The sequence below is a fragment of the Typha latifolia genome, chromosome 7 (assembly GCF_019914945.1).
Source record: "Typha latifolia isolate L0001 chromosome 7, TyphaL0001v2, whole genome shotgun sequence".
Taxonomy (NCBI): Eukaryota; Viridiplantae; Streptophyta; class Magnoliopsida; order Poales; family Typhaceae; genus Typha; species Typha latifolia.
The window spans coordinates 9,790,340-9,802,905 of NC_133092.1; the positions used below are offsets into that span (position 1 = coordinate 9,790,340).

Sequence of the window (12,566 nt, forward strand, 5' to 3'; positions counted from 1 at the left end):
TGTGCTTTGGCAAGTAATTCTTTCCCCAATGTTAATCTTGAAAATATTTAGTTTAACTTTTGCTCAGTATGAAGTTATTTGTCAAGCACTAGCTGAATTATTTGTCAATCGAGGCATTGAGTAATACTTGAGGTGCTTTATGGGAGAGATGTCGAGACGATAGCTGGAGTTCTTACTGTGGGCGGAGTGGTCTTATAACACTGCCTACCATAGCAGCATTGGCATGACTACATTTGAGATGGTGTATGGACGCACGGCTCCGATGTTACGCGCTTATGATCCAATGGCATCTACAGATCGTACGGAGGTGGACTTAGCTTTGATGGATAGAGACGCCATATTGAGGAGGTTGCGTGCTCATATTAAACTTGCTCAAAACCGCATAAAGCAAGTTTATGATCGTAGCTATAGGATGTAGGAGTTTGATATTTGTAGTTGGGTGTTTGTGAGGGTGCAACCATATCGACAGGTGACCTTACGTCCGATGCAAAACTAAAAGTTAGCACATCGCTACTTTGGTCCGTTTCGGGTGTTAGAGTGTATTGGTCCGGTTGCATATCGTTTGGAGCTGCAGGAGGGATCAAGAGTGCATCCTATTTTTCATGTTTCATTGTTGAGTTGTTGAGAGAATGCATTGGAGATTATGAGATTGTTGGATCAGTTCTACCAGAGCCACTGGAGGAGATAGATATCGTAGAGCCAGTTCGAGTACTTGCTTAACGCCGATGACGACATGATACTAGATTGGAGATGGAGATTCTAGTTGAGTGGCTTGGCAAGCCATCGGATGAGGCGACATGGGAGTTGGAGACTGATATCTTGGAGCATTTTCCCGACTTTTCACCTTAAGGGTGAGGTGGGGGGAGCGTGGTGGGCTGATACACTTAGTTAGAATATTTTCTTATTGCATTAAGTGTTTATTTTTATTAAAATAAAATTTCTGTAAGTCGCGTTCGAACGCAGGAGGGGTCGCGTTCGAACGCCCTTGCGAACGCCTGCATCGCATTCGCACATATATAGAATGCATATTGTGCGTTCGAAAGCCTGCATCGTGTTCGCATATACAGAGAACGTCTTTTAGTGCATTCGAACGTGATCGGGCGCGTTTGAACGCGATCGATGAGAATTCTCTAGAATTAGGGTTTTATATAGTTTTAGGACTTGTTGGCTAGCCTCTATAAATATGTGGATGGCAGCCAACTTCATTATGTTATTGGATTATTGATTTCTTGCCTCCTATCTTCTCTCTAGACTTCTCCCTCCTCCCTCTTCACCACCCTTTCACCTCTACAGTTGGCAAGGTATTTCCTAACTTCTAATCTCCCTCGATTGTCGAGCCACCCCTCTTCTTTGGGATCTCGACCACTTCGTTCCCTTCGTCTATATCCTTTAATTACATCCACCATCCACATTCACCTCCATATCCATTCATAACCCTAACATCCACTCCACTCATCACCACCACCATCACCCACATTATTCCGTGTTTTCGTCCTTAATACAGTTCGAATCTGCGAAGGGCATAAATACGAAAGTTGTAGATCAGGAAGTTATGGATCTAACCCAATTGGTTTCGTAATTTTCTGACTACTAAAAAATATTTGACGAATATTTTCCCACGGTTGCGCGGACTGATTCCTGTAATCCAGATCTTGAAGGAATCGTTGCATACCTATCTTTGGTTCTAGATCTTATCAAATTGGTATGAGAGCTTAACACTCTCCCAGGGTGGAAGAAACTCGACCTAGTCGAGTGGCTCTGATAGTACTCCAAAATGTCAGGGTCAAGCTGCTGTAACTCCTCGCAAGTGATCCACGTACAATCAGACTCTGGTCGCTCATGCCATCGAACGAGAAAACGGTGAATCCCTCCTTCTGCAGTAGATGTTATTTGATCATCCAAAATAGTGTCTATCTTTTCTTGTGATGTGGATTGGAAAAGAGAAGTAGTATGTGGCACAGCAGGGATGTTTGGAAGGATAGTAGATGTAGCATAGAGTTCGATGGGGATGTGCATAGGTGGTTGGTAGGCTGCTAGATCCTCAATATTAAACGTACAACTAATGCCATAATCAGGGGGAATATCAGTAACATAAGCATTAGCATCTACACGTTTCAGAATGTAGAAATGTCCGGCACTACGGGCATGCAACTTCCGAAAACTCCTCAAGGGAATCGTTCGGGTCTGAGACGAATCATAACATGATCTCCAATATCGAACTCCTTGGCACGTTTGTGCAAGTCGGCATGTATTTTATACTGGCGATTACTTGCCTCAATTTGCTTAGTGATCTCTTGATACAAATACTGAATATGATGTGCAAATGCTTTAGCAGACTTAGAGATTCTAGAATGAGATGACATAGGCAATAGATCTAGAGGTTTGCGTGCTTTAAAATCATGAACAACTTCAAATGGGCTTATGCCAATAGACCTGTTAATGGAGTTATTATATGCAAATTGGGTTATAGGAAGAATGGCATCCCAATTTTTGTTATGATTACCCACGAGACAGCGCAAAAGATTTCCAAGACTACGATTAACGGCCTCTGTTTGACCATTGGTTTGAGGATGATAGGCAGTAGAAAATTTTAATTTTGTGCCAACCATGTGTCTTAAGGTTTTCCAAAAATAGCTCATAAAGCGAACATCCCGGTCTAAAACAATAGTTTTTGGAAGGCCATATAACTTGACGATATGGGCAAAGTACAATTTGGCCACATGTGATGCATTAGAGGTCTTAGTACAAGGAATAAAATGGGCCATCTTAGAAAAGCGATCCATAACCACGAGGATTGAATCATGTTTTTCAAATATGCGAGGCAATCCCAGGACAAAATCTATACTAATGTCCTGCCACGGGTGATCAGGCATAGGTAACGGGGTGTATAGTCCAGTGTTTTGTTTTCTGTGCTTTGCTAACTGATAAGTCCTACATTGACCAACTAATTTTGCGATGTCACGCTTGAGACTTGACCAAAGAATTGGCACTCCACTTCCTTAATGTTCTTATCACGTCCAAAATGACTCGATAGGCCACCGACATTGATCTCATAAACGAGGAAGTCACGCATGAACGTATGGGGAACACAAAACTTGTTAGCCTTAAACAGGTAACCGTCCTGGAGGGAATAACTCTCCAAAGCTAAGTTCAGATCAATCAGCAAAATGAGAACGATTTCGCCAAAGTCCGAGCAAGTTGTATAATCCTCCTTCATTGTCAAACCCAGTGACTTTGATGCTAATGGCAGACCGAAGGCTAACCCTTCGGCTAAGCGGATCAGCCGCCTTATTCTCAACACCAGCTCTATGTTTGAGTAGAAAAGTGTACTCCTGTAAGAACTCGATCCAACGAGCATGTCTTGAATTTAGTTTCTTCTAAGAATTTAGGAATCAAAGAGCTTCGTGGTCGGAATAAAATACGAATTCATGTGGAAGTAAATAATGGCGCCAATAGCGCAAAGTTTGAATAACCGCATAATATTCCTTATCGTAAGTGGAGTACTTTTGCTTAGCCTCATTTAGTTTTTCGCTGAAATAGGCAACAGGATGGCGTTCTTGGCTAAGAATACTGTTGATCCCGATGCCTGAGGCACATTCCACCTCGAAGGCTTTAGAAAAGTCAGGAAGGCGCAGTACAGGCGCTATTGTCATTTTCCTCTTAATTTCTTCAAAAGCCTTATTTGCTGCCTTACTCCAATAAAAATCTCCTTTTTTCGGGCAAGTAGTGATTGGCGACATTATAGTCCTAAACCCTCGAATGAAGCGTCGATAAAACGTAGCAAGGCCATGAAAGCTACGCACATCATGAATATTTCGTGATTCCAGCCAATCAACAATTGCCTTGATCTTTTCAGGGTCGGCGTGGACTCCTTCTAAAGTAACCACAAATCCTAAGAAGATGACTTGATCGACAAGAAAAGAACACTTCTTCTTATTGCCATAGAGTTAAGCAGTACGAACCGCTATACAGACTTGACGCAAATGGTCCAAATAAAGCTCTTTTGATCGACTATAAATTAAAATGTCATTACAAGAAATTTTTCCATGAATGGACGAAACACTTGTGTCATAACACGAATGAAAGTGCTTGGGGCATTTGATAAACCGAAAGGCATTAACAACCATTCATACAACCCGTCTTTCGTCTTAAAAGTAGTTTTCCATTCATCGCCTAGGCGAATTCAGATTTGGTGATAACCACTTTTAAGATTAATTTTAGTGAAATTGAAGCTCCCGCCATCATATCAAGCATATCGTCAAGTCATGGAATGGGAAAACGATATTTGACTGTTATTCTATTGATGGCTCGACTATCGACACACATATGTCAGGACCTATCATTCTTTAGCGTGAGCAAGGCAGCAACAGCACAAGGGCTTAGGCTCTCATGGATGAAACCCTTCACAAGAAGTTCATTTACTTGATGTTGCAGTTCAGCATGTTCTTTGGGGCTCATTCGATAATATGGCAAATTTGGGAGAAAAGTTCTAGGGACCAAGTCAATTGCATATTGGATATCGTGCAAAGGAGGCAATTGGTCCGACAGATCATTCGGGGACACATCTTGAAGCTCATTTAGTATAGGAGCAGCTTTGTCGGATGATGGAGTAAGGGTAGTGCTCCTAACTTCACGAGCCATCAAGGCAAACACAATAAAGCCTTAGTTTGCTTCCTTTTCAAATTCTTTAGAATTTATTATGTGCAAACCCTTTTTACTTGGAGTATTTTTCTTATTATCTTTATTAATTATTTTAGGGCAGATAGAATTCATCTTAATCTTTTTGCCTTCAAAAGTGAAGGAGCATGAGTTGGAACGCCCAAAAATAGTTACATCATAATCAAATAACCAAGGGTGGCCCAAAATGATATGCCCTACATCTATAGGCACAATGTCACACCAACATCTTCCTTATAAAAAAGGAATGTGATAGGAACGAGGCATCTCTCATTTATAGCAATGGAAGAATCATTGCCCCAAGATACTTTATAAGAATTCGGATGAGGTGTAGATTTTAACTCCAAGAGAAATACAACGCTAGAAGAGACAGCGTTACAACTCCCACTATCGATGATAACTTTGCAATCTTTTGTCCCACATTTAATATAAGTGTGGAATATTGCATTCCTTCGCCAATCATCGATCTCCCGGGGGTTGCGTCAAAGCGCAACGAATGAAACCAACAGTATGGTCTCTATAACCACGATTTTCGTCACTATCTTAGACATCATCGGGGTCAGGTTCATAAACTTGTTCATCGAGCTTGTCTTCCTCGATAGTGTCATCCTATCCTCTAAGATAAAGGCTTTTCGATGACAGTTTGAGGCTACATGACCAACTTGTCTGTATTTGTAACATCAATGAGGGTCATTAACAGATGCAGTTTCATAGAGGGGCCCCTTTTCTTTGTTAGGTTGGGCAGATGCGATAGTTTGGGTAGTTTTGGTAGATATTGATGGTGGTAGAGCTTTTACGCTAGTAGGTGCGTAACTGGGAGGGGTGCGCCCAATTGGTCGCCTAGGCAATTGTTGCCTATTAATCATCTCGTAGTTCAACGCAAGAGTGTAAGCCTGATCCAAGGAGGTAACCTCCCGGAAAACTCTCTTCGAATGTCGTCGTTAAGGCCACACCTAAAACGACTTAGTGTCATCCTCTCATCCTCTACAACATTACACCTCAACATATTCCTCAAATTGGGAGACATAATCGCTCGCAGGCCTATTTCCTTATCTAAAATTATTCCATTGATTCAAAAGTCACTAAGATAAGAATGTGGCAAATATTTTTCTTTTAATTTTTCTTTCATTTCATGCCAATGAATTTTGGGAGGTTGGTTTCGTCACACTAAAAGTTGCTTTATACTTTGCTAAAACAGTTTGGCTTGATCGACTAGTTTCATTTGGGCAAATCTAATGCGTCGATTTTTCGGTATATCATACCACTCAAAGAAGTGGTCCATCTCACGGAGTCGGTCAGTAAATACAGTAGGATCTAAGCGATCGTCAAAAGTTGAGGCATCCACCTTAATATTTTTTATAATTTGATTATCATAGTTTTGAAATTTTCTCAGGCGGCATTGCCTCTAAACCCCCTATTATTGTGAAAATCAAATATATCTTCACGATAATTTTGCCTATGGGGTTCTCTCTCAGGACCTCTCTCATGGTGAGGGTAGTATGGGGCATGTCGACGGGTCTTGACATTAGGAGCGGCACGCGTGGCACCCGTGTTGGACGCACCGACGTCACTCCTGATCTCCTGTTGGACACGACCCATCTCAATAGCCTCAAGACGAGCATTGAAGTCGTCCAATCTGGTCGTAATGGTATTGTGTTCCATAACAGAGTGGGATGATGGGTGAGTGACTCTTCTACCACTACGAATCATATAATGTGTCTCTACCACTAAAGAAAAATAAACGCAATAAATAAATGATAATATGCAAGTTAAGAGATCACAGCGAATAATAAGAGAGTAATAACCAGAATAACTTACAGCCACTTATGAAGTTTTCAGTAAGAGCCAGTCAAACTCAGCAGAAAAATTGCCAACTAGTAGTACAAGCTCCCATTGCAAGAATGGCAGCAACGACAGCAGCATAGCGATGGCGGTGGCGGCAAGGGCTGCAAGAATGGCAGCGGCAAACACAGCGCAGGCAGTGGCGGTTGCAACGACGGCAATGTCTGTGGGGGCAGTAGTGGGAGGACCACGCAGGGGTTGCAGCGACGGCAGCAGTAGAGCGACGACGGCGGCGGTGTAGATGGGCTGCAGTAGCGGGGTGCAGCGGCAGCAGGCAGCAGGATCAGCGACAGTGGTGGTGGAAGCGACAGCAGTGGTCGCAGCGACAGAGATGGCTGCGGATAGGCAGCTGCGGTAGGGGATTGCAGCAGTGGGTGGCTGTGACAGCGGCTGCAGTGGCGGGGAGCAGCAGTAGGGGGAGGATACGGCGAGGTGCAGCGGCAAGGACGGCTGCGACGGGGCTGTAGCGACAGGTGGCTGCGGCAGGGAGTGTAGCGGCGAGTGGCTGTGGCAGGGGGCTGCAGCGGCAACGGCAGGCAGTGGGTTGTGGATATCGATGGTGGCGTCGTCCGTGGAGGTCGGCGGCAGCGTCGGCGAACAAAGATGGGATGATGGATGTGCGGGCTGGGGCTAAAGAAGAGGAAGATGACGATGGGTTTGGATCGAGTTGGTTCGGTTGGAGGAGATTATGTTTAGTTAAATGGGTGTGGGTTGTGGGTAAATGGGTCGGTTTTGGGTAGGTTTCTACCGATTCACTAAGGCTAAAAGATAGGTTAGGTTAGGCTGGTGGGTTTAGTTGGTTAGCGGGCTTTGGGTTTTGGAATAATGAGAGGTTTGGTAATGGTAATGGTTTATTGTTTTCCTCGTTGAAAGTAATCTCCTCGCGTAACTCGGATCTGGATCCTAATATTATCAGGCGACGAATCTCGTAGCGATCTGGTGTTCGTGGAGCGATTGATCTGACGAAGAAAAAATAAGGCGCAATGTAGAATCTAGGCGGTGGAGCGTTCATAAACTAGGAAACGATATGCTCTGATACCAAAACTGATGCAGGACAACATCTTGATTGCAGAGTTGAGAAGTAGGAAAAATAATCAAACCCGTGGAGTCCACTAATCGGGGTGTCAGAATCCGCCGACGTTGAAATCTACCAACAAACACTCAATATGCAAAAGCTCTCAAAATATTCATTAACCCATAAAAGATGATCACAAGCCTTTATATAGGCAAAATAAAATAAACAACAAAATACAAAAATAGCCCTAGAAGGTGGCTAGTCACAACTCTCGTTAAGCCAAAGGGTCACGGGTGCAGCCCTTTTGTGCCTATGAGAATAAACGTGACGAAAAGTGGTGTCCCCACCAGATATAGATTGAGAGCTGGGCAATTCAGTACTGCTAAAGTTGCTACAGCTATATCTTATAACACTTCAGCTGAATGGTGGTCTATCTATGGATTAGAGGAGGTACCAAATTTGACGCAATAGCAAAGAAGATTTTAAGTCAAACTGTGTCTTCATCATAGTGTGAAAGAAATTTGACTACTTTATCCTTAATCTACACAAAAATACGCAACTGATTGACAATGAAAAAATTGGAGAAGTTAGTTTTTTGTCATTATAATATGAGATGAGAGAGAGAAGTTTAAGAAGAAAGGCAGAAAATGAATAACTGATTGATTTAAATCATGTTTTTGACGAAGAAGACTCCTTGACTCCATGGATTAGAAAAATAGAGGATAGGTTATTAGATGACAGAGATAACCTATGGTTAGATGAGATATTGGAGGAGACCATGATGAGGACAGAGGCTGGTATAAGTAGTTCAGCAGCGAGAGATAGTATACCTACTAGTACTAGTCATAATCTTGATGATACAAATGGTGGTGAGATTGTCTCATCTACATTTATTAAGGAAAGTCAAGGAGGCATAAGGATTGAAGACAAAGAAACTGAGAATGTATATACATATCAGTGACGTCGTCATGAGAATGTTGCTTCCTATAATTATCGTACATCGAGTATTTAGAGGGAAAGGAGGTTGGGAGGTTTAAAGAGAGAGAGAATTAAGGTTTAATTTATAGATTAAAAATCAAAATCTAATTTGATTTGGATTCGGTGAGATCTCTGTTGCGCCTCGTCGCGTGCTAGAGAGGAAGAGGGGAGGGGGTTGCACGTGAATGCACGTGCAACCCTTTTCTCTCAAAAATTTTTTTTGGGTTCTCACACCTTCCACGCCATTCAAATGCCCCACGGAGACGTGTTAGGTTTAGTTCATGTTTGATTAGGTTTTGGTTTATTTTCTTTCCTTAAGTGGACTTGGTAGGCAATATTCTCTTCTTTTCTCTCTTTTCTCTCTCAAGACTAGCCAAAGGGCTGGGGTTTGTAATCTTTTTCATCATTATTCTTGCTGTGATAATGCTTGATAAGTCTCCGTCCAATTGGAACCTATCAGATAGCTATATGGTTCCTAGAGAAATATGTTAGTGAGTAGAACCTTGGTGTTATCTGTCACGACCCAAAATAGGAATCATGACCGACCATGCATCTCAATATGCTTGAGATGCACGAAGCCTTATTAATACTCTCTACGTGTACGATGACAAAATAAATAAACAAAATGAGAATATGCTTTATTAAATTTTATAACTAATTGCAATAAAGATAAAACAATGTTAAAGTTTTTGAGTCTCTAAACTAAATGAATAAAACTTCTAATCTAAAGCATAAAATATAAAAGGAGCGGAAAGGTAAATAGGTGAATCCTAAGTGGAGGTAGAGTCCGGGTACATCTCGCTCAGTCGCCCCGCTGACTATTACTTGAAATAGATAAACAAATACAAAAACAATAGAACCCATGAGCCAACAACTATAGATCAGTGAGTGGAATCCACTCACTAACCAAATAATTTTAATTTATATTAATGTTGAATAAATTAAACTAAAAGCAACAATATCCATAACGATGATAACAATAGAGAGATGTCACAACTTGTAACCTTGCACGGTTTCAACGTATTAATATCTTTTCAATATTTATGCTGTCATATGTCTCAATGGGTCTAAACCCTGTGGATCCACATCAACTAGAAGTCACCTCGAGATGACGCTCGGGACTTTTCTTCATAGCTGATCCGGTCAGGGTCATCAGAGGGTATCACCCTGTGATCAACACACTCTGTCTTTTTCTCTAACCGTTGAGAGAAGTTAGAGTCACCTAGGAAGTTTTCTTATTCATCCTAGGACTATTTCCTAACCCCGCCAGAGTCACCTAAGAAAGTCACCGCAGTGATCTAATTTAGGACTTTCCCCTGGACTTCCAGATAGACTTGAGTCACACTAAGTCGTACCAATACTAGTCTCATTTTTCTTTTCACAAATTTCAATATTCGCACGAAGTATGGTAATGCACTAAATATAATAATTAAATGCACACAGAAAATATAACAATTCAATTTTCGCATGTACGGATAAAATAAATAGATTTGCACACAGAAATTGCAATAATTTAATTTTTTACACGTAAGGGTGAAATAAATAAATTGCACATAGAAAATTTACATGGTCTGACTAAGATACGAAATACAATAAAATAAATATGTGAGTGAACCCACTCACCTAAGTCTAGGTAAGACAATCGAAATCTCAAATCTCAAGCTCACGTACTAAAAATGACCACCGGGGAGGAGTGTGGTGGCCCCAATTTCCTCCGGCGATTTGATCCCACAGCGACGACTTTGACAGTGAGAAAAGAAAGAAAACGGTGGAGGAAAAGAAGGCTGGGGGAGGGGTTGAGGAGAGAGAGGATTAGGATTTAATTTATAGATTAGAAAAGGATCAAATCTAATCCGATTCGGATTAGATGAAATCCCCCCTTAACAGCGCCTCGTCCCGTGCCGGAGAGGGAGAGGGGAGGGGCTGCACGTGTAGAGCACGCGCACCCTCCTCTCTCAACCCCCAAATTTTTTTATTTTTTATTTTTTATTTTTTTTTCTGGTTTTGACATTATCTTGCATGGTTAACAAACTTTGAAATTTCATCGAACCAATTTGCTTCAAACCGGCAGCAATACACAAAACATGAAAGAACTACACAGTCTGATCTTCTTTGCATTTTCTTCTTTCTTATACAGTTACTCGTTACTATTCTAAAAGGTTCATTTGTAACTTCTCTATGTGAATATCAAGCTTGTACTTTTCTTTACTCTATTAGGCATGGAAGCATGCTTTGTAAACTTTGGAAACTGAATCATTTATATCAGTGTGAGTCTAGGATAAAAGAGTTGCGGAATGAAGATAATGTTATGCGGATTATTAGAAACCAGAGACGTGCCCAGCAAAATTGGGATAAGGTAATTCGTTTTCCTAGTGGATATAATTTTATTTTCAAATTTTATTTCCCCTAAGAGCTGTTGATAATTTTTCTTTATCCAGTTAAGGAAATATGTCAAGTACACCTGGGGGCGGAGTAACTTAAATTTGACATGCAGAAGTGGCAGAAAACGGCAAGGCAGTGCAATGATAGATTCTTTATGCCGAACCAGATTTCTCCATGAAAAAAAGATAGTGAGAATGATTACTTGTTTCCACAGAATGGCTGATTTTCCCATTAAGAGAGCATTCACTTTGTGTTATCATATAGTGAAGAGATAACACATGCTTATGCTTTTAGCATGTCAATCCAACTTTCAGAGAAGTTACTTTAATGATCATTTATTGATGCAGAATATTTTTCCAGCGGCTATTCTCACTGATACTATAAGGTCAACAGATTCGGATGGTCCTATAAGTACAGGATTCTCGAATGTTTGAAAGATGAACATGTGAGCTTAACATATCTGCTTTTGTCAATATTATTCTTGAAATTTAATCTTATGCTGTTAATCAAGCATTTTTTATTGTTATGTGGATCTTTAATGTTCCACTAACTAATTGTTTACTGACTTTCTGAATATTCATCGACTCTAAAATTTGGTTTTTCCAACTTCCTAATTGTATGTTCAGAATGATTGTCTCCTTGGAAGTCATCCTGTATTCTTGTTTATGCTTTCTCCTTCAACACTTACACTAATTCTTACTGTATGTGAATTTTTGGACTCTTTGTAGCGCATCATTCTTTACGAGGTTTTTATTTTTTTTTAACATAAAGATTCCACAGCAATTTGACATAGTAATGCTTAATTAGGGTCATTTTGGTAAATGGTATACAATGATATTAAGAGTTTCTATCTTTTGCATGCTTGAAGTATTTATGCTTGATATTATTAGTTGGTATGTCTGTTACATATATTAGACATGGTATGAATTCTCGAATCATCTGTAGAACGTTGTTTTATGTATATTATAAAATAATTCATTTTCAATACTGTTTGATAGGCAACAAGAGGTCGGTTGTTTGATGCTGCTAATCAACTTCTTCAGTTATAAGACTGTTCTTGAAGATGGAAGTAGAATTTTCTATTTTAGTCCGATGAATTTTTCTCTTGCGCTGCAACAATTTGGAAAAAGTTCTGGAAAAAAGAGAAAATTCTCATTATTGTATATTAGGCCTATATACCATTAGCATCTCTGTTTGGCATTGGGATGGGCATGGAAGAGTGAATAGGATCTTGTTTTTGGAGTCTATTGCATTCCTAAACGTGCAAACTTTCTTCCATTTTTAATTAGAGGCTTCATCGGTGATGCCTTTTACTAAAACACTGACGTCAATCACCACGCTGGATGTTTGGGTACGCTGATATGTGAGTGACAAACAACAAGACATGTTGTTTCTGTTGGTTAGTTTACAATTTGGACATTCTTGCCTGATACATAATAGGAACTTAGATCATTGATGTGTAAAGTAGAGTTACACAAATAATTTCCAGATAATTTCAGGGGCTTAGACAAGTCATCAGATGAGAAACATCTCTTTATAAGTTTACTGTTCTTATCTTATAATGGTTTAATGACCAATAATACCTACTAAAGCAATTTTCTTCCTCTATGTAAAGCGATAGATATTAAACTGAAATGATTTTAGTATTCTAAGAATATTTGAGAAATGTCTT

The 12,566-nt window shown here is 40.4% G+C and overlaps 1 protein-coding gene across 3 annotated transcripts in view; it reads left to right on the forward strand.

Moving 5' to 3' along the window:
* LOC140792319 (uncharacterized) overlaps positions 1-12,566 on the forward strand; it is a 46,870-nt gene that overhangs the window by 14,082 nt on the left and 20,222 nt on the right. For all 3 annotated transcript variants that reach the window (XM_073143240.1, XM_073143242.1, XM_073143241.1), the window contains exons 5-7: positions 10,779-10,868; positions 10,951-11,082; positions 11,242-11,339. In XM_073143240.1, the coding sequence (XP_072999341.1) occupies positions 10,779-10,868; positions 10,951-11,082; positions 11,242-11,328 (309 nt within the window). In that variant the 3' untranslated portion in view covers positions 11,329-11,339. The remainder of the gene's footprint in view (positions 1-10,778; positions 10,869-10,950; positions 11,083-11,241; positions 11,340-12,566) is intronic.